Source organism: Oncorhynchus mykiss, chromosome 18 (genome assembly GCF_013265735.2).
Source record: "Oncorhynchus mykiss isolate Arlee chromosome 18, USDA_OmykA_1.1, whole genome shotgun sequence".
NCBI lineage: Eukaryota > Metazoa > Chordata > Actinopteri > Salmoniformes > Salmonidae > Oncorhynchus > Oncorhynchus mykiss.
Genome location: NC_048582.1, coordinates 43,789,837 through 43,813,948, shown reverse-complemented (window position 1 = coordinate 43,813,948; position 24,112 = coordinate 43,789,837). Strand labels below are relative to the sequence as shown.

At 42.9% G+C, this 24,112-nt stretch overlaps 1 protein-coding gene across 1 annotated transcript; it reads left to right on the top strand.

Annotated features, from left to right (window-relative positions):
• Positions 1-19,895: 19,895 nt before the first annotated feature.
• LOC118940991 (mucin-5AC-like) lies at positions 19,896-22,674 on the top strand (the record flags this gene model as incomplete). Its single annotated transcript, XM_036951063.1, has 6 exons — positions 19,896-20,616; positions 20,680-20,991; positions 21,055-21,158; positions 21,477-21,899; positions 22,035-22,142; positions 22,657-22,674. Coding segments are annotated over 6 exons (1,686 nt in total), but the record flags the coding sequence as incomplete, so codon positions are not given.
• Between the last annotated feature and the right edge of the window lie 1,438 nt (positions 22,675-24,112).

Sequence of the window (24,112 nt, the reverse complement as noted above, 5' to 3'; positions counted from 1 at the left end):
CTTATTGGTGACGGGGCAGTATTTTCACGTCCGGATGAAACGCATGCCCAAATTCAACTGCCTGCTACTCATCCCCAGAAGATAAGATATGCATATTATTACTATATTTGGATTGAAAACACTCTGAAGCTTCTAAAACTGTTTGAATCATGTCTGTGAGTATAACCAAACTTATTTAGCAGGCGAAACTCCGAGGACAAACCATTCAGATTTTTTGTTTGTTTGAGGTCACTTTTCAATGTTTTTCATTGGGAATCCAGATTTCTACGGGACCTTCTTGCAGTTCCTACTGCTTCCACTGGATGCCAACAGTCTTTAAAAATTGGTTGAGGTTTTTCCTTTGTGTAATGAAGAAGTAGCCCTGTTCAGAACAAGGGTCACTTCAAGTGTCAAATCAAATGTTATTTGTCACATACACATGGTTAGCAGATGTTAATGCGAGTGTAGCGAAATGCTTGTGCTTCTAGTTCCGACAATGCAGTAATAACCAACGAGTAATCTAACCTAACAATTCCAAAACTACTACCTTATACACACAAGTGTAAAGGGATAAAGAATATGTACATTAAGATATATGAATGAGTGATGGTACAGAATGGCACAGGCAAGACGCAGTAGATGGTATCGAGTACAGTATATACATATGAGATGAGTAATGTAGGGTATGTAAACAAAGTGGCATAGTTTAAAGTGGCTAGTGATACATGTATTACATAAAGATCCAGTAGATGATATAGAGTACAGTATATACATATACATATGAGATGGGTAATGTAGGGTATGTAAACATTATATTAAGTAGCATTGTTTAAAGTGGCTAGTGATATATTTTACATCAATTCCCATTATTAAAGTGGCTGGAGTTGAGTCAGTGTGTTGGCAGCAGCCACTCATTGTTAGTGGTGGTTGTTTAACAGTCTGATGGCCTTGAGATAGAAGCTGTTTTTCAGTCTCGGTCCCTGCTTTGATGCACCTGTACTGACCTCGCCTTCTGGATGATAGCGGGGTGAAGAGGCAATTGCTCGGGTGGTTGTTGTCCTTGATGATCTTGATGGCCTTCCTGTGACATCGGGTGGTGTAGGTGTCCTGGGGGGCAGGTAGTTTGCCCCCGGTGATGCGTTGTGCAGACCTCACTACCCTCTGGAGAGCCTTACGGTTGTGGGCGGAGAAGTTGCCGTACCAGGCGGTGATACAGCCCGACAGGATGCTCTCGATTGTGCAGATTAACTTAAAATGTACTACCCTCTCCACTACTGTCCCGTCGATGTAGATAGGGGGGTGCTCCCTCTGCTGTTTCCTGAAGTCCACGATCATCTCCTTTGTTTTGTTGACATTGAGTGGGAGGTTATTTTCCTGACACCACACTCCGAGAGCCCTCACCTCCTCCCTGTAGGCCGTCTTATCGTTGTTTGTAATCAAGCTTGATGATTGAGTTAGAGGCGTGCATGGCCACGCAGTCGTGGGTGAACAGGGAGTACAGGAGAGGGCTCAGAACACAACCTTGTGGGGCCCCAGTGTTGAGGATTAACAGGGTGGAGATGTTGTTACCTACCCTCACCACCTGGGAGTGGCCTGTCAGGAAGTCCTGTACCCAGTTGCAAGTGTACTGTTAGAGGCGCGTGACCAGAAAGCTAGCTACAGTTTGTTTTCCTCCTGTATTGAACACAGATCATCCCGTCTTCAATTTTATTGATTATTTATGTTGAAAAATACCTAAAGTTGTATTACAAAAGTAGTTTGAAATGTTTTGGCAAAGTTTACAGGTAAAGTTAAGATATTTTGTAGTCACGTTGCGCAAGTTGGAACCAGTGTTTTTCTGGATCAAACGCACCAAATAATGGACATTTTGGATATATATCGACGCGTTTTTAGCTCAGTGTGCCTTCATTTTTGAGCTTCAGCCCTCCTCCATCTCCTCGGATCGCTCCAAGATAGTGTGGTGGTTAATTTATTTACTAGCAAATGAGGAGAGACAAACTTATCACACAAGTCAGAGTTATATTTAACCTGTTATGGCTGCAGTCCCCCTACCGGGATAAGTGTCACCAACAACCGCTGACTAGCATAGCGCTACATACAATAAATATTACTACAAATATTTATATTCCTGAAATCACAAGTGCAATATAGGAAAACACAGTTTATCCTTTTGTTAATCCACCTGTCGTGTCAGATTTTGAAATTATGCTTTACAGCGAAAGCAATCCAAGTGTTTGTGTAAGTTTGTCGATCGCACGATAAAACATTAAGTACATTTAGCATCAGGTATCTCGGTCACGAAAATCAGAAAAGCAATCAAATTAATCGTTTACCTTTGATGATCTTCGGATGTTTTCACTTACGAGACTCCCAGTTACACAACAAATATTCCGTTTGTTCCATAAAGATGATTTTTATATCCAAAAAAACTCAGTATGTTTGTCTGTTATGTTCAGAAATCCACAAGAAAGAGCGGTCACGACAACGCAGACAAAGATTCCAAATAGTTTCCATTATGTCCACAGAAACATGTCAAACATTTTTTATAATCAATCCTCAGGTTGTTTTTAAAATATATAATCGATAATATATCAACCGCAAATGTCTTTCACAGTAGGAGAGGGGAAAACAATGGCTGTCCAAATTCTGTTGCGCAAGCAAAACTCATGTGACCACTTGACGCGATGTTATCGTTCTGGCTCATTTTTCAAAATAAAATCCTGAAACTATGTCTGAAGACTGTTGACACCTTGAGGAAGTGATAGGAAAAGTAATCTGGTTCATATCCCTTTAAATGGAGCAAAGGGAGGCTATGGAACATGGAGTTTTCAAAATAGAAGCCACTTCCTGCTTTGATTTTTCTCAGGGTTTTGCCTGCAATATCAGTTATGTTATACTCACAGACAATATTTTGACAGTTTTGGAACCTATAGAGTGTTTTCTATCCAATACTAATAATATGCATATATTAGCAACTGAGACTGAGGAGCTGGCCATTTACAATGGGCACCTTTTCATCCAAGCTACTCAATACTGCCCCTGCATATGAAGTTAATCTAAATCTTTATTCACTTATTAATAAGGGAGCAGGTCAATACAACACTCACATATAAAGCTCGCAGTGGCCTACTATGCAGTGGATTTCCGCACGTTGGCAGCGGAGAGTGCGTGGAACAAGGAAGCACTGTTCGACATGTTCCTTCATGGCGTCTTGGAGGAGGTTAAGGACAAGCTTGCTGCTCAGGAGTTACCCACGGGTCTTGACTCCCTCATCGCTTTGACCATCTGCATCGATGGGCGATTGCGGGAACGACAGATGGAGAGGAAATTCCATTTCGCTCGCAAGTCCAGGGATTCCACCTCGCCTCCGAGTCATCCCGGAAGTGCCTGTTGGGGTTCATTCCTTGTTCCTTGTCAATCATAGGCTCATTGGTGAAATCAGCAATTAGACAATATCTTTATGTAAATCAATCAAACCTTTATTAATTACCTCGACAAATAAAATTAGATGATTAATGCTGAATCACCTTTGCCAACTAGTATTTGGGTAATTGTCGCTGAATTACCTATACAAATAAAAATTTAAAAAAACAATCATTCACTTTTCATCCTATATTGGCATCATGCATTTCACCAATAGCACGTTATGTATTTTCTCCAGTCTACAATACGACTATGTCATATTCAAAGCGTATGTATATATTTTATAGTGAGTGAGGTGCCATTTACTTGTTAGAGGGAAACCACACCAGTGAATGCCAATGAATTACAGACTTAGATTATACAGGTATCTGCTTACCTTGTTTAATTTGGAGCTCTGGCACCATGGTGTGAAATCTCCTCCATCCACGGTGGACACTCACTCCTGGCAAGCTCGCCAAATGTTGGGGTTCGTTCCTTGTTCCTTGTCAATCATAGGCTCATTGGTGAAATCAGCAATTAGACAATATCTTTATGTAAATCAATTAAACCTTTATTAATGCAATTGCAGACATAAATTGACAACGGGAACATAGCACGCATGTTTCCGAGTAAGTTCTGCAGAATATGAAAGGGTCCAAGTTGTTTTATTATGCTTGCAGTCAACCCCTAGTGATGTCACTGCCTACGTCATTACCTTCTACTCATGAGACCAAACCCATTCATTCACAGCTATACAGACACTAGTTCCAGTGTTATCTAAAGGCTCAGAAGTAAATGTTCACTGCCCTAGTTGATTTATAGTGGTATGTCTGACTAGTCTTTTATCTCTTTCACTCCCCTGCAGGGTTCTGTGTCTATGCATATTTATTTATTTTTATATTTGAGGCGCTTTTTCACAGACGATCTGTTTTGACTGCCATAACTCACACATATCTCAGACCGTTTTTTATAAGAAGCAGAGACTAGAAAAGTACTGTGGAAAAACTTTAAACCTTATAATGCATGTTTATATATTGTTCATCTGTACTCTAGGACCCTATACATGTAAGGGGGAGGGGTTGTATAACCCTTCCCCTTCTATTAATACAACATAAGCATAATCAATTATTATAATACATCAAACATTTGGTACAGCCCCTATCATGACCCCAAGGTGAACCCAACATCCCTGACGGTCCCGTTGCCGAGAGCATCCGAGGTTTCCTGACCTTCCTCGAGAGTCACCGAAGACGGCCGAGGCACTGTTTCCCGAGCCTATACAACTGGGTAGAGCTAGGCTATCGCCAGCGGAACGGCAACACAGGATCAACACAAGGAGATGTCTATATTGTGGGACTTTTGGTCATTTTGTGCCCTTTGCCCGGTAAAGTGGTGAATGATGTTCTGCGACATGTTAAACCGGTTCTTCTTCGTCTACATTGATGACATCCTCGTCTTCTCCCTCTCCCCCGAAGAACACATGCTCCACGTCCGACAGCTTCTCCAGCACCTTCTGGAGAACCAGTTGCTTGTTAAGGAGGAAAAGTGAGTTCCATCGCTCCACCATTCTCTTTCTGGGCTACATCATCTCTGCTGGGAATGTCCAGATGGATCCCGAGAAGTTGAGAGAGGGGGTGGATTGGCCTCAGCCTACGTCCAGGATGCAGCTACAATGCTTCCTGGGATTTGCCAACTTTTATTTTCGCTTTATCCGGGGTTACAGCAGCCTGGCCTCCCCTCTGTCTGCTCTCACCACTACCAAGGTTCTGTTCACGTGGTCCTCTGCTGCTGACCGGGCGTTCCGGAACCTACAACACAGCTTCACCGCTGCTCCTATCCTGGTTCATCCTGAACCTTCCCGTCAGTTCGTCGTGGAGGCCGATGCTTCGGATGTCGGAGTGGGGGCTGTTCTGTCCCAATGTTCTGCCCTAGACCTTAACGTTTTATGGCTGGGGGGCAGTATTTAGTAGCTTGGATGAATAAGGTAAATGGCCTGCTCCTCAGTCTCAGTTTCTAATATATACATTTTATTATCAGTATTGGATAGAAAACACTCTAAAGTTTCTAAAACTGTTTGAATGATGTCTGTGAGTATAACAAAACTCATATTGGCAGGCAAAATCCTGAGTGGAAATCAAAACAGGAAGTCAGAAATCTGAGCTTGTATGTATTCACCAATGAAATCCCCTTGAGATATGAATGATGTTGCACTGCCTAGGGGTTCCACTAGATGTCAGCCATCAATAGAAATTATAATGAGGCTTCTATGTTGTTGTGGGAGTGAATGAGAGCAGAATATATCAGATGTCCATCAAGCAGCCATTTTGTGATTGCGCTTTTTCCTCATGTTAGTCACTTGCATTCCATTGCTCACGAAGACAAGAAGAAATACTCTGGTTGGAACTTTATTGAAGCTATATGTAAAAAGCATCCTAATGATTGATTCTGTACTTAGTTTGAAATGTTTCTTCGACCGGTAATATCACTTTTTGAAGTTTTTGTCCGATATAATGCTGACCAGAATTAGCGTTTGGATATGTATACCAAACACGCTAACAAAAGAAGGTATTTGGACATAAATAACGGACATTTTCGAACAAAACAAACATTTATTGTGGACCTGGGATTCCTGGAGTGCTTTCTGATGTAGATCATCAAAGGTAAGGGAATATGTATCATGTAATTTCTTGTTTATATTGACGCCATCTTTGTGGCTGTGGTGTTTTTGCTTGTGAGCGCCGTCTCAGGTTATTGCATGCGTTACTTTTCCCGTAAAGTTCTTTTGAAATCTGACACAGCGGTTGCATTAAGGAGAGGTATATCTATAATTCCATGTGTATAACTTGTATTTTCATCAACATTTATGATGACTATTTCTGTAAATTGATGTGGCTCTCTGCAAAATCACCGGATGTTTTGGAACTACTGAACATAACGTGCCAATGTAAACTCAGATGTTTGGATATAAATATCAACTTTATCAAACAAAACATGCATGTATTGTGTAACATGAAGTCCTATGAGTGTCATCTGATGAAGATAATTCAAGGTTAGTGATTAATTATATCTTTATTTCTGGTTTTTCTGAATGCTATATTTTGCTGGAAAATGGCTGTGTTTATTGTGGTTTGGTGGAGATCTAACAATCGTTTGTAGTGCTTTCGCTGAAAAGCCTATTTGAAATCGGACACGTTGGTGGGATTAACAACGATAATAGCATTAAAATGTTATAAGACACATGTATGTTTTAGGAATTGTAATTATGAGATTTCTGTGGTTTGAATTTGGCGCCCTCTATTTTCACTGGTAGTTGTCATATCGATTCCGATATTGGGATTGCAGCCATAACAGGTTTAAGCTACATCCCAGCACCTTCTTCTCCCACTACCTCAATGCCAGGGAGAGGAACTACGACGTGGGGAATCGGGAGCTTCTCGTGGTAAAGTTGGCATTGGAGGAATGGAGGCACTAGCTAGACAGGGCGGAACATCTGTTCGTTGTGTGGACCGACCACAAAAACCTGGAGTATCTCCTTTACTGCCAAGAGCCTCAACTTCAGTTAAGCGAGATGGGCCATGCTGTTTACCCGGTTCAACTTACTTCTTCTACCGGCCAGGGTCCGAGAACGTCAAGCCGGGTTGCCCTGTCTCGGATGTGTGCCTGACGCTGTCCGCTCCGCAGTCCTGGAGTGGGCCTATTCCTCCAGGCTTCCTTCAGACCCTGGCCTTCGTGCAACAACGCTTTTGGTGGCCTACTATGGTTCCGGATGTTGTTGCTTTTGTCGCCGCCTGCACAGTCTGTGCACAGAACCAGATTCCTCGGCAAGCTCATGCATGTCTTCAACAACTGCCTGTCCCTCACCGTCCCATATATCCCTGGATTTCTTCACGGGTCTCCACCTGTCTGAGGGCAACACTGCATTCCTGAGTGTGGTCGATCAGTTTATCAAAAGCCGCCCACATTCCTCTTTCCAAACTATCCTCGGCCTAGGAGACAGCCCAGTTTATGGTGCAGCACGTCTTCCGGATCCAAGGAATCGTGGTGGACATGGTCTCCGACCGGGTCTGCGGTTCTCGTCCCGGTTCTGGAAGGCGTTCTGCACACTCATTGGGTCGTTGGCCAGTCTGTCCTCCGGAGTCCACCCACAGTCCAACGGCCAGTCGGAGCAAGCCAACCAGGACTTGGAGAGAACCTTTCGCTACCTAGCCTCTGCCAACCCTACCACCTGGAGTCAGCAACTGATATGGGATGAGTAAGCTCGCCACACACTTCCTTGCTCTGCCACGGGTCTCTCGCCCTTCGAGTGTGCCCTGGGATACCAGCCTCTTCTCTTCCCCGAGCAAGAGGAGGTGGTCAGCAATCCCTTTGGCCAAATGTTCATCCCCCACTGTCGCTATACCTGGAAGAGAGCCCAGCCCACTCTTTTGAAGACCACTTCCAGGTATAGGCGTCAAGCGGATCGCCACAGGACCCCTGCTCCACACTATCGGCTCGGGCAGAAGGTATGGCTCTCCACCCGAACCTGCCTCTCTTGGTGGAGTTCTGTAAACTTTCCCCCTGTTACATCGGCCCGTTCCCCATCTCTAGAGTCATTAGCCCAACTGCTGTTTGTCTTTTGATACCCCTCCTTATTCACCCTACTTTCCTTGTGTCTAGAGTTAAAACCGTGTCTCACAGTCCTTTGTCTTCTGTTTCCAGGCCCACCTCTCCTCCCGTGTCATCGATGGTCATCCGGCGTACACAGTGAGACGTTTCCTGAGTGTTTGACCACAGGCAGCAGTTTCCAGTATCTGGTTGACTGGGAGGGTTATGGCCCGGAGGAGAGGTGCGGGGTCCCGGCTAGAGACAACCTGGACCCAGCCCTCATCGCCGACTTCCACCGCCGGCACCCCGGTAGGATGCCAGGTGACGCCCCTAGTGGGGGTATGTCACACCCTGATCTGTTTCACCTGTCTTTGTGATTGACTCCACCCCCCCTCCAGATGTCACCTATCTTCCCATTATCCCCTGTGTATTTATACCTACTTTTTCATTTTTCTCTGTTGCCAGTTTGTCAAGTCAACCAGCGTTTCTGTCTCAGCTCCTGCTTTTCCCAGTCTCTCTTTTTCTCGCCCTCCTGGTTTTGACCCTTGCCTACCCTGACTCTGAAACCGCCTGCTTGACCACTTTGCCTGCCCCTAACCCTGAGCCTGCCTCCCGTCCAGTACCGTTGCCCCACCTCTGGTTTACTGACCCCTGCCTGCCTTGACCTGTCTATTGCCTGCCTTTGTTGGATTATTAAACCATTTTTAATTCGACGTCTGCATCTGAGTCTTACCTTCATACCTGATAAGTGTTTTCACTTTTAAAATTATATCTAATGTATGTTAACTTGAAAACTATTATGTTTTATAATCACTATCGATGTTGACATGTTATATGATAGTGTTACAGAGTTGTGTCACGTATTTACAATTGTATGGACATTTGCAAAATGTGTATGTTGCGTTATGCTAAAGGCTACTGTAGCTAACTAGCCTTGTACTTTCTTTGCTAATGAGGCAAGTCACCTCGTGAAGAGAAACTGTTATTTCATGTTACTCAGATTGCTTGGTGGGTTTTCAGTTGTTCTGAAGTTTTCAGTGTTGTTTATGTATTTGCAGGTACATGCTCCCAAATTATATGGAAAAATGTTATGTTAATGTACAAGTGTAGCCTATGTGCTGGGGTCAAATTACATTTTATTGGCCACATACAGTTGAAGTGTGAGGTTTACATACATTTAAACTCAGTTTTTCACAATTCCTGACATTTAATCCTAGTAAAAACTCCCTGTCTTAGGTCAGTTAGGATCACTACTTTAATTTAAGAATGTGAAATGTCAGAATAATAGTAGAGAGAATGATTTATTTTAGCTTTCCCAGTGAGTCAGAAGTTTACATATCCTCAATTAGTATTTGGTAGCTTTGCCTTTAAATTGTTTAACTTGGGTCAAACGTTTCGCCCAATACTTTTGGTCCCTTCCTCCTGACAAATCTGTTGTAACAGTCAGGTTTGTAAGCTTACTTGCTCGCACATGCTTTTTCAGTTCTGCCCACAAATTTTCTATAGGATTGAGGTCAGGGCTTTGTGAATGCTTACCATTTCAACTTGTCAGTGATACATCAATGATATTGCTCTTGCTGCTGGTGATTCTCTGATCCGGCTTTACGCAGACAACACCATTCTGTATACTTCTGGCCCTTCTTTGGACACTGTGTTAAGTAACCTCCAGACAAGCTTCAATGCCATGCAACTCTCCTTCCGTGGCCTCCAACTGCTCTTAAATGCAAGAAAAACTAAATGCATGCTTTTCAACCAATCACTGCCTGCACCTGTCCGCCCGTCCAGCATCACTACTCTGGACGGTTCTGATTTGTTCTGAATATGTGGACAACTACAAATACCTAAGTGTCTGGCTAGACTGTAAACTCTCCTTCGAGACTCACATTAGCATCTCCAATCCAAATTAAATCTAGAATCGGCTTCCTATTTCGCAACAAAGCATCCTTCACTCATGCTGCCTGTCACTTTCGTCGTATACATAATGAGCGGACCAAGTAGAGATCCACATATTTATTAAAGTGAACCTTCAAAAAACAACAAAGAATAAACTAACGTGAAGTGCGTAGCACACATAGCACTAAACCATAACGAAACAATATCCCACAAACGCAGGTGGGAAAAGGACCACACTAAATATGATCATCAGCAGCCTCCAATTGGGAACCATACTCACACCAACATAGAAATTCAAGACTAGAACACCCCCTAGTCACGCTCTGACCTATTACACCATAGAGAACCCCAAGGGTTTGTGGTATCCTCGACTTCGGCGATGTCATCTATAAAATAGCCTCCAACACTCTACTCAACAAATTGGATGCAGTCTATCACAGTGCCATCCGTTTTGTCAACAAAGCCCCATATACTACCCACCACTGCGACCTGTATGCTCTCGTTGGCTGGCCCTCGCTTCATACTTGTCGCCAAACCCACTGGCTCCCGATCATCTACAAGTCTCTACTAGGTAAAACCCCGCCTTATCTCAGCTCACTGGTCACCACAGCATCACCCACCCGTAGCAAGAGCTCCAGCAGGTATATCTCACTGGTCACCCCCAAAGCCAATTCCTCCTTTGGCCATCTCTCCTTTCAGTTCTCAGCTACCAATGACTGGAACAAACTGCAAAAATCACTGAAGCTGGAGACTCATATCTCCCTCACTAGCTTTAAGCACCAGCTTTAAGAGCAGCTCACAGTTCACTGCACCTGTACATAGCCCATATGTAAACAGCCCATACAATTACCTCATCACCATACTGTATTTATTTATTTGTCTTGCTTCTTTGCACCCCAGTATCTCTACTTGCACATGAATCTTCTGCACATCTACCATTCCAGTGTTTAATTGATATATACTTCGCTACCATGGCCTATTCATTGCCTTACCTCTCTTATCTTACCTCATTTGCAGTCACTGTATATAGACTTTTGTTTTTTCTACTGTATTATTGACTGTATGTTTGTTTATTCCATGTGTAACTCTGTGTTATTGTATGTGTCGAACTGCTTTGCTTTATCTCGGCCATGTCGCAGTTGTAAATGAGAACTTGTTCTCAACTTGCCTACCTGGTTAAAGAAAGGTGGAATAAATCAAATAAAAATGTGTATGCCGAGAAAATTGAAGCTTTCCACCTTCTCGACTGCGGTCCCATTGATATGGATAGGGGGGTACTCCCTCTGCCTTTTCCTGAAGTCCACGATCAGAAGGAGTCATAAGATGAGCACTCCTCTGTAACCATGCTATAAATGTAGTAATGTATCAAATGTATAACATACATATACATTTAACTTTTCAAAAATTATTACAATTCTAACCAAGGGGGGGGGGGGGCTGTACAAAAATGCTGTAATTTCTAAACGGTTCAAATGATATGGATGATAATACCCTCAAAGTAAAGGTGACAATCTGCACTAACCTGATAGTCATTGTATCATTTGAAATCCAAAGTGCTGGAGCACAGAGCCAAAACAACAACATTTTCACTGTCCCAATACTTTTGAGCTCACCGTATAGTCGGTCCAAATACTTTGAAAATAAAATCTTACATGTCTGAATTGATGAAAACCAGCATTAAAAGTTTTCAAAGGGCCATTATGTGCCATTATGTAGAGTGCAGCGCTTGCAATGCCAGGGTTGTGTGTTTGGTTCCCTCAGGAATCAGCCACACAAAAATGTATGCATGCTCTACTGTATGTTGCTTTCGATAAAAGCATCTACTAAATGACAATATAAACTAAGCACTAATACCATTTACCATGTCGTACCATGGCATTCAAACATAAAACAAGGAGGATGTTGCTTGTTATGGATGTAGAGGTATGTTCAATAGAGCAGATTCTAAAAGAAATTCAAACACCTTTAAACGTCATACGAGACGTCAGGGAGACGTCAGAGAGTAATACAACTCTTTAAAAAAACATGCCATCTTCTGATGTGTCATCGAATGACAAACCAGACCCGTATTTAAACAACCATGATCGTTTAGGGTGTGACTTGTCAGAGAACAGTGGAGTTATTGGTGGACAGCAACACCCAAGACAACAATAAATCATCAGAAACATGAAATCACAGTTCAAAGAATGTTAAGTGCAAGAGTAAGTTGTACAATTCACATCTGATAAATATAAGTTGTTATGATTGGGTCAATGCAAATTGTTAGTTGGGATGTGTGCCAAAAAAATACTGGTCAAAACACTGACAACCGAGACTACTTGCCAACATGCTCTGACTGGGGATTTTGCTCTCTGCAAGATGACAATAGATTTTCTCTAAACTGAATACACTTCTACCAGTACATGTGTTAGTTAAGTTTACGGCAAGTATCCGTCGTATAAACAGGATGGACGTTTTATGAAAATAATCTACTTCACAGAGGTGTAAAGGCATGCATCTGCACAATTTTGATAGTACAATAGTTTAAATAAAGGTTATAAATGCACCTGACTGGTTAAGTTTTAGGGAATATCCTGTATATCCTGTATATATTCTATATTTGTATTAGATTCTGAAACCAATTTTGGCCAGGCTAAAGTTGTAAAATCTATAAGGGGCTTTTCACATTGTTGAGCCGCACTGTCCCAGCACTGTCTCTGTGAAAATCACATCTTTGAAGATAAACCTACTCTCTAAAACCTCTGTTGTGTTTACACCTAGCAAGTATAACTGAAAAGCACACAAATGTATCCAGGGCAACAGTCCTTATTACTCAAGATGTCGTGAGACAGTAACAATTAGACATGTTGAGTTAATGTTTAACATTAACATACCAACAGAGGACAATCTTCGTCAAGTGGAACTTTCTGTTCAAGAGAAACCAACTCCTGAGCCTAAAGTTGGTCCAAAGAGCAGCAGCGTGAGCATCAGAGGACAGAACCTCAGCACCTTCCTGTTTCTCCTCCTCAGTCCAACTCTCCATTTCCTTTGATTTACAGCAAAGAAATTGGTCATTGTTGTAAGGGTTGTCGTCGGTGGAAGAAGGTGAGGACCAAGGTGCAGCGTGGTAAGTGTTCATGTCTTTTTTAATAAACAAACTGAACACTCGAACAAAACAATAAATGATGTGAACAAAACGAAACAGTACCGTGTGGCCCAAAACACTCACACGGAAACAAACACCCACAAACCAAAAGTGAAACCCAGGCTACTTAAGTATGATTCTAAATCAGGGACAACAATTGACAGCTGCCTCTGATTGAGAACCATACTAGGCCGAACTCAAAAACCCACATAGAAAAACAAAAATAAACTGCCCACCCCAACTCACGCCCTGACCATACTAAAACACAGACAAAACAAAGGAACTAAGGTCAGAACGTGACAATTGTCCTGCTTATGAGACTGTTGACAAGTTCTGAGTGGTAAACTGCTGAAATACTGAAATACTGTCTTTTAATAAATAAATAAATAATTCAGCCACAAGATACAGATTTATATTAATTTCTCCAAATATATTAACTGTGAAGTCCAAAAAATAAAGGGTATGTCGCACACCAAAAAAATTGAAGTTCAGAAATTCCTTTTGTTTTTTTTTATGCATTTCCCCCCTTGCTTTTCAGCAGGCACACACGAACGGTTAGATGTCAACATTCTTCAGTGTAGGTAATCATTGTTAAATTATTTGAGCATCTGGAAAAAATTGCCATACAAATATATTATTTGTATTAATTCATTCGTGAAGCCCAACTCCCCATAAAAACAGAAATCAGGAATCCAATATGATTTACTCCATTTTTGGGCTCACGATGTGGGGTCATTGTGACCCTCAATCATAGTTACCAGCTGATCACATTGATTCTCAACATCTTTTTTGTTCGAGTTTCATAAACTGAATCTACCTTCAAAAGAAACAGATATGTTACGTAAAACGATATGTGAAGTAGCAGGTATGTGAGTGGTGGACTGTTAAATAGAAAAAAGCTGATTGCTTACTGTAGGCCTGTGACTAAATAAAATGAATGGCTCAAAAGTTAAGTCGATTAATTGCAATGAAGCAAGTTTCTGGCTATAGAAAATGTATATTGTCACCGGACCAATTTTCAATACATTAAGTAATTGGGGGTAACAACACTGCTATTTTACTCTCAAACAGATAGACCTGGCCTTCTTTTTCCCCTCCCTTATTTCAGACAATCTTTTGTCTCTCCCCAAACATTTTGTCAGAACACCTAACCAGTTTTCCATACCACGTCAGTACCTGGGGAAAAAATGAAAGCATTATTAACCTAAATACAATTCACATGCATTCCTCTGCCCATCTATTGTCCCATCCATTGTCCCTCCCTTTTTTCATAATCTTTATCTTATTGTCTTTTGTGCCTGCGAAAATATTACATCACCTGAAAGACAAACAACTTGTGGCGTCAAACCAGCCCTATAGTAATATAAATAGCAACTAGAAATGCATTGGCATTACAGTATGCATATGAACAGTTCACTTGTAGGCTTGAAATGGCTAACATAACTAGACAGATAATGAGATTTTAAAGTAGATATAAGCTAGATATTGTGATTGTTTATTGTTATTAACCAAAACCTTCCTGAATTGATATTTGGAGAAATTACAGAAATAGGTGGCTGGCATTGAAGTGTTTGCTGTAGGTAAGTAATAACATTTACTGTATAATGAAATATATACATGGACAAGCTTTGATTTAAAACAAACATATATTTGCTCACAGTAAAAAACATAGAAATACAAACAAATATTACAAGGTAAAATGTTCTTATAAATCAAAATCCAACATTGATCATGTAAGCAAAAACATTGAAACTATGAAGATTATGGTTAATATGTATGTGTTATATGTGAACACCTTTACACTTTTGCTAAACTACAACTTCTATTCTGCCACTGAATATGTATAGGATTCAGAGTGAATTGTTTGCAGACGATTTGAAAACTTGTAATTACTTTCTCTTTTATGAAGTAATGGTTACAGGATTTACAGTGCATTCAAAAAGTATTCATACCCCTTGACTTATTCCACACTTTGCTGTGTTATAGCCTCATTTACGTAAGCATTCACACCCCTGAGTAAATACTTTGTAGAAGCACCTTTGGCAGCGATTACAGCTTTGAGCCTTTCTGGGTAAGTCTGTAAGAGCTTTCCACACCTGGATTATTCTTTTGAAAATTATTCGAGCTCTGTCCAATTAGTTATTGATTATTGCTAGACAACCATTTTTAGGCCTTGCCATACATTTCCAAGTATATTTAAGTCAAAACTGTAACTTGGCGGCTCAGGAACATTAACTGTCTCTTTGGTAAGCAACTCCACTGTAGATTTGGCCTTGTGTTTTAGATTATTGTGTTGATGAAAGGTGAATTCATCTCCCAGTATCTGGTGGAAAGTCGACTGAACCAGGTCCCCCTCTAGGATTTTGCCTGTGCTTAGTTCCAGTCCGATTTTAAAAAATCTTGAATAACTCCCCATTCCTTAACAATTACAAGCATACCCATAACATGATGCAGCCACCATTATGCTTGAAAATATGGAGAGTGGTACTCAGTAGTGTGTTGTTTTGGATTTGCCCCCCGCATAGCAATTAGTATTCAGGACAAAAAGTGAATTGCTTTGCCACATTATCTTTTTGTATTATTACTTTAGTGCCTTGTTGCATACAGGATACCTGCTTTGGAATATTTGTATTCTATACAGACTTTCTTCTTTTCACTCTGTCAATTAGGTTAGTATTGTGGAGTATCTGCAATGTTGTTGATCCTGCCTCAGTTTTTCCCTATCACAGCCAACAAACTCTCTAGCTGTTTTAAAGTCTCCATTGTCCTCATGGTGATATCCCTGAGTGGTTTCCCTCCTCTCCGTCAACTGAGTGACTGGGTGTTTTGATACACCATCCAAAGTATAATTAAAACGTCAACATGATAAAAAGGATATTCAATGTCTGCTTTTTTGTTTTTTACCAATAAGTGCCCTTCTTTGCAAGGCATAGGAAAACCTTCCCAGTCTTTGTGGTTTAATCTGTATTTGAAATTCACTGCTTGACTGAGGGACCTTACAGATAATTGTATGTGTGGGGTACACAGAGGAAGTAGGCATTCAAAAATCATGTTAAAAACTATTATTGCACACATAGTGAGTCCGTGCAACTTATTTGACTTGTAAAGCATATTTCAGGATTGGCATAACAAAGAGGTTGAATACTTATTTACTCAAGCAATTTACAGCTTTTCATTTTTAATGAATTTGTAAAAAAATCCTAAAAATAGAATTCCAATTTGGCATTATGGGGTATTATGTGTAGGCCAGTGACAAAATCCATTTTAAATTCAGGCTGTAACACAACAAAATGTGGAAAAAGTAAAGAGGTGTGACTACTTTCTGAAGGCACTGTAAGTGATGTCCATTCATCCGCATGATGGATGGATGTGCAATCCTTTCAAAATAATGAATTAGCCTTACAGTATTGCTATATGTGAGAGAATATTACATATAATTATTTATCCTCCTGTCTTCTTTATAAGAATACAATAACATGTAGCCATGTCTTGTGCTGTCATAATGAATGACATAAACATGACTCCCATCTTAAATTTATCATCTTTCCCTTTGAAAAAATATGGAAATTGGATTTGTCAGCTGTATTATAGCATATGCTTTTTAGGCAGTAAAAGGCAGATTTCTCTTGTAAAAATGCAACACTAATGTGGGTTTTACTATATTATTTGATGTATTAGGTATTATATTTTTTTTAAAAGACATAACTTTTTGATGAACTACACCTATTGCTTTCACAGAATATGTATACGTATGATTCAGAGTGAACTGCTGGTCGCTGGCAGACTGTTCGAACACTTGAAATTACTTATCCTCTTTTATGAAGTAACATGATTGAAGTGATGCAGTAAATGGATGATTTCTCATGGAAAAAATACAATGCTAATCTGGATTTACTGCATAATTTCACTAGGGTGTATAAATCCATGTTTACACACAATTGCAAAGCCTCCGTATTTTGTTGCCTTATTTTTTTATTCTATTCTACACAAGTTAATCCATGAAAAAGTATCGAAAACTTTTATTCACTGAGATGTCTTGAATGCAGAATTATTCACACCTCTTGGTCAGGCACACTTAAATGTGTTCAAGTGCATATATTTCCTTATCAAGTTAGACATTACATTGAATGGAATCCACCGTTGCACATTAAGAGTGGTTCATATGACCTGTCAAAAACATGTATATTTTTCTTCCTATTCAGAAAACAACTGTATCAAAATGAAGACACATAAACTGAAAGCTACTTTTATCACCATGGGTATGTAGTACACTCAATTTCATTCTGTGTTCTTGTTTCTAACTCAGTTTTTACAAATTGCTAACTTCATGCCTACCCGTGTATTAATCCTGAATCAAAATATTAACAACCAAAAAGGCAAGACGAGACCATATTCATTTAGATCATGTAATTATAATAATGAGCAATGATGTACATATTCGTTGCATATTATGTTCCTGTACAATGTATAGGATTATTTCCAAATATATTTATTTTGACATTTCATGGGGGCAATTTTACATTTTGCCTAGTCTACTGTCAAATGTCTCACCTCGATTAAATACATTTCCAAAATATAAAAAAGGAAAATGACTAAATTGTAAGCAGTAAACATTATCACACTGCTGTATATTACTTGAATTATATTACCGCACTACTGTAATGAAAAATGTGCCATCTTGAAAACAAACATACAATACAACTCAAGTGTACTAATATCAATATGGTATTATACAATCAAGGGATTTATTTCATACTTTAATTTTGTGTGGCTACAAATTATAATTATTTATTGAATATGAAGATATAAAACCTGCACCATGCTGATGAAGGGTAATCTAGGAAACATTGATATTATGCACCACAAAACACCTTAACCATTCATCTTAAAAATTGCAGTGTTGTTTTGCTGGATTACACATGGAGATTCGACCACAAGTGCAGCTCCTACTACAACAACTACAACTGAAATCCCTAAGCCAACAACTGTAAATCCAACGACAGCAACTGTAACTCTCACAACAACAAATGTACTTCCTACAACAACTGCAGCTACTTCTACAACCACAACAGCAGCACCTTCTACAACTGTAGCTCCTACGACCACTATGACTGCAGCAACTACTACGACCACCGCAACTGGTCCTACTGCTACAAGCACAACTTCAGATCCTAATACAACAGTTGCTCTTACAAGCACAACAGCAGCTGAACCTACAACAACTGTAGGTCCTACTACAACAACTGTAGCTCCTAAAACAGCTACAACGACAGCTATAAATGAAGCTACGACAACAACCACACCTACTACGACAGCTACAACTGAAGCTCTTATGACCACCACAACAGCAACACCTGCAATGACAACTGCAGCTCCTATGACAACTGTATCTCTTTTTACCACTACAACTGCAGAACCTACTACAGCTCCTTCTACAACTGTAGCCCCTACTACAGCCACAACAGCAACACCTTCGACAACCACTGCAGCTCTTACTACAACAGCTGTAGATACTACAACAACTACAACTGGAGCACCTGCTACAGAAACTACAATTGCACCTACTACAACCACACCTGCAGCACCTACTACAGCAAATGCAGCTCCTACGACCACTATGACTGCAGCAACTACTACGACAACCACAACTGCACTTACTGCTACAACCACAACTGCAGATCCTACTACAACATTAGTTGTAGTTTCAAGCACTTCAGCAGCTGAACCTGCAACAACTGTAGGTCCTACTACAACAACTGTAGCTCCTAAAACAGCTACAACTGCAGCAAATACTACAACTGAAGCTACGACAACAACCACACCTTCCACGACAGCTACAACTGAAGCTCCGACAACAACCACACCTACTACGACAGCTACAACTGAAGCTACGACAACAACCACACCTTCCACGACAGCTACAACTGACGCTCCGACAACAACCACACCTACTACGACAACTACAATTGCACCTGCTACAACCACACCTGCAGCACCTACTACAGCAAATGCAGCTCCTACGACCACTATGACTGCAGCAACTACTACGACAACCACAACTGCACTTACTACTACAACCACAACTGCAGATCCGACTACAACATTAGTTGTAGTTTCAAGCACTACAGCAGCTGAACCTGCAACAACTGTAGGTCCTACTACAACAACTGTAGCACCTAAAACAGATACAACTGAAGCTCCGACACCAACCACACCTACTACTACAGCTACAACTGAAGCTCCTACGACACCTGCAACGACAACTGCAGCTACTACGACAACTGAAGCACCTACGACAACTGAAGCACCTACGACAACTGCAGCACCTACGACAACTGCAGCACCTACGACAACTGCAGCACCTACTACGACCACTGCAGCGCCTACTACGACAACTGTAGCCCCCACAACAACTACTTCTGAAGCTCCTACGACAACCTCAACTGCAACACCTTCTACAACTGCAGCTCCTACAACCACTATGACTGCAGCAACTACTACGACAACCACAACTGCACCTTCTGCTACAACCACAACTGCAGATCCTACTACAACATTAGTTGTAGTTTCAAGCACTGCAGCAGCTGAACCTGCAACAACTGTAGGTCCTACTACAACAACTGTAGCTCCTACAACTGCAGCAACTACTACAACTGAAGCCCCGACAACAACCACACCTTCCACGACAGCTACAACTGACGGTCCGACAACAACCACACCTACAACGACAGCTACAACTGAAGCTCCTACGACCACTACAACGACAACTGCAGTTCCTACGACAACTGCAGCTACTACAACAACTGCAGCACCTACGACAACTGCAGCTCCTGCGACAACTAGTTCTACAGCTCCTACGACAACTGCAGCTCCTGCGACAACTGCAGTTCCTACGACAACTGCAGCTACTACGACAACTGCAGCACCTACGACAACTGCAGCTCCTGCGACAACTGGAGCACCTACTACGACCACTGCAGCGCCTACTACGACAACTGTAGCTGCCACAACAACTACTTCTGCAGCTCCTACGACAACCTCAACTGCAACACCTTCTACAACTGCAGCTCCTACAACCACTATGACTGCAGCAACTACTACGACAACCACAACTGCACCTACTGCTACAACCACAACTGCAGATCCTACTACAACATTAGTTGTAGTTTCAAGCACTGCAGCAGCTGAACCTGCAACAACTGTAGGTCCTACTACAACAACTGTAGCTCCTACAACAGCTACAACTGCAGCAACTACTACAACTGAAGCTACGACAACAACCACACCTTCCACTACAGCTACAACTGACGGTCCGACAACAACCACACCTACTACGTCAGCTACAACTGAAGCTCCTACGACCACTACAACGACAACTGCAGCTCCTGCGACAACCGGAGCACCTACTACGACAACTGCAGCACCTACTACGACCACTGCAGCGCCTACTACGACAACTGTAGCTCCCACAACAACTACTTCTGCAGCTCCTACGACAACTGCAGCTCCTGCGACAACTGCAGTTCCTACGTCAACTGCAGTTCCTACGACAACTGCAGCTACTACGACAACTGCAGCACCTACTACGACCACTGCAGCGCCTACTACGATAACTGTAGGTCCCACAACAACTAGTTCTGCAGCTCCTACGACAACTGCAGCTACTGCGACAACTGCAGTTCCTACGACAACTGCAGCTACTACGACAACTGCAGCTCCTACGACAACTGGAGCACCTACTACGACAACTGCAGCACCTACTACGAGCACTGCAGCGCCTACTACGACAACTGTAGCTCCCACAACAACTAGTTCTGCAGCTCCTACGACAACTACAGCTCCTGCGACAACTGCAGTTCCTACAACAACTGCAGCACCTACTACGACAACTGCAGCACCTACGACAACTGCAGCACCTACGACAACTGGAGCACCTATTACGACAACTGCAGCACCTACTACGACCACTGCAGCGCCTACTACGACAACTGTAGCTCCCACAACAACTAGTTCTGCAGCTCCTACGACAACTGCAGCTCCTGCGACAACTGCAGTTCCTACGACAACTGCAGCTACTACGACAACTGCAGCACCTACGACAACTGCAGCTCCTGCGACAACTGGAGCACCTACTACGACAACTGCAGCACCTACTACGACCACTGCAGCGTCTACTACGACAACTGTAGCTCCCACAACAACTAGTTCTGCAGCTCTTACGACAACTACAGCTCCTGCGACAACTACAGCTCCTGGGACAACTGCAGTTCCTACAACAACTGCAGCACCTACTACGACAACTGCAGCACCTACGACAACTGGAGCACCTACTACGACAACTGGAGCACCTACTACGACAACTGCAGCACCTACTACGACCTCCGCAGCGCCTACTACGACAACTGTAGCTCCCACAACAACTAGTTCTGCAGCTCCTACGACAACTGCAGCTCCTGCGACAACTGCAGTTCCTACGACAACTGCAGCTACTACGACAACTGCAGCACCTACGACAACTGCAGCTCCTGCGACAACTGGAGCACCTACTACGACAACTGCAGCGCCTACTACGACAACTGTAGCTCCCACAACAACTAGTTCTGCAGCTCCTACGACAACTACAGCTCCTGCGACAACTACAGCTCCTGCGACAACTGCAGTTCCTACAACAACTGCAGCACCTACTACGACAACTGCAGCACCTACGACAACTGCAGCACCTACTACGACAACTGCAGCACCTACTACGACCACTGCAGCGCCTACTACGACAACTGTAGCTCCCACAACAACTACTTCTGCAGCTCCTACGACAACCTCAACTGCAACACCTTCTACAACTGCAGCTCCTACAACCACTATGACTGCAGCAACTACTACGACAACCACAACTGCACCTACTGCTACAACCACAACTGCAGATCCTACTACAACATTAGTTGTAGTTTCAAGCACTGCAGCAGCTGAACCTGCAACAACTCTACGTCCTACTACAACAACTGTAGCTCCTACAACAGCTACAACTGCAGCAACTACTACAACTGAAGCCCAGACAACAACCACACCTTCCACGACAGCTACAACTGACGGTCCGACAACAACCACACCTACTACGACAGCTACAACTGAAGCTCCTACGACCATTACAACGACAACTGCAGTTCCTACGACAACTGCAGCACCTACGACAACTGCAGCTCCTGCGACAACTAGTTCTGCAGCTCCTACGACTACTGCAGCACCTGCGACAACTGCAGTTCCTACGACAACTGCAGCTACTACGAGAACTGCAGCACCTACGACAACTGCAGCTCCTGTGACAACTGGAGCACCTACTACGACCACTGCAGCACCTACTACGACCACTGCAGCGCCTACTACGACAACTGTAGCTCCCACAACAACTAGTTCTGCAGCTCTTACGACAACTACAGCTCCTGCGACAACTACAGCTCCTGCGACAACTGCAGTTCCTACAACAACTGCAGCACCTACTACGACAACTGCAGCACCTACGACAACTGCAGCACCTACGACAACTGGAGCACCTACTACGACAACTGCAGCACCTACTACGACCACTGCAGCGCCTACTACGACAACTGTAGCTCCCACAACAACTACTTCTGCAGCTCCTACGACAACCTCAACTGCAACACCTTCTACAACTGCAGCTCCTACAACCACTATGACTGCAGCAACTACTACGACAACCACAACTGCACCTACTGCTACAACCACAACTGCAGATCCTACTACAACATTAGTTGTAGTTTCAAGCACTGCAGCAGCTGAACCTACAACAACTGTAGGTCCTACTACAACAACTGTAGCTCCTACAACAGCTACAACTGCAGCAACTACTACAACTGATGCCCCAACAACAACCACACCTTCCACGACAGCTACAACTGACGGTCCGACAACAACCACATCTACAACGACAGCTACAACTGAAGCTCCTACGACCACTACAATGACAACTGCAGTTCCTACGACAACTGCAGCTACTACAACAACTGCAGCACCTACGACAACTGCAGCTCCTGCGACAACTGGAGCACCTACTACGACAACTGCAGCACCTACTACGACAACTGCAGCGCCTACTACGACAACTGTAGCTCCCACAACAACTATTTCTGCAGCTCCTACGACAACTGCAGTTCCTACGACAACTGCAGCTACTACGACAACTGCAGCACCTACGACAACTGCAGCTACTACGACAACTGCAGCACCTACTACGACCACTGCAGCGCCTACTACGACAACTGTAGCTCCCACAACAACTAGTTCTGCAGCTCCTACGACAACTGCAGCTCCTGCGACAACTGCAGTTCCTACGACAACTGCAGCTACTACGACAACTGCAGCACCTACGACAACTGCAGCTACTACGACAACTGCAGCACCTACTACGACAACTGTAGCTCCCACAACAACTAGTTCTGCAGCTCCTACGACAACTACAGCTCCTGCGACAACTACAGCTCCTGCGACAACTGCAGTTCCTACAACAACTGCAGCACCTACTACGACAACTGCAGCACCTACGACAACTGCAGCACCTACGACAACTGGAGCACCTACTACGACAACTGCAGCACCTACTACGACCACTGCAGCGCCTACTATGACAACTGTAGCTCACACAACAACTACTTCTGCAGCTCCTACGACAACCTCAACTGCAACACCTTCTACAACTGCAGTTCCTACAACCACTATGACTGCAGCAACTACTACAACAACCACAACTGCACCTACTGCTACAACCACAACTGCAGATCCTACTACAACATTAGTTGTAGTTTCAAGCACTGCAGCAGCTGAAGCTGCAACAACTGTAGCTCCCACAACAACTAGTTCTGCAGCTCCTACGACAACTACAGCTCCTGCGACAACTACAGCTCCTGCGACAACTGCAGTTCCTACAACAACTGCAGCACCTACTACGACAACTGTAGCACCTACGACAACTGCAGCACCTACGACAACTGGAGCACCTACTACGACAACTGCAGCACCTACTACGACCACTGCAGCGCCTACTACGACAACTGTAGCTCCTACAACAGCTACAACTGCAGCAACTACTACAACTGAAGCCCCGACAACAACCACACC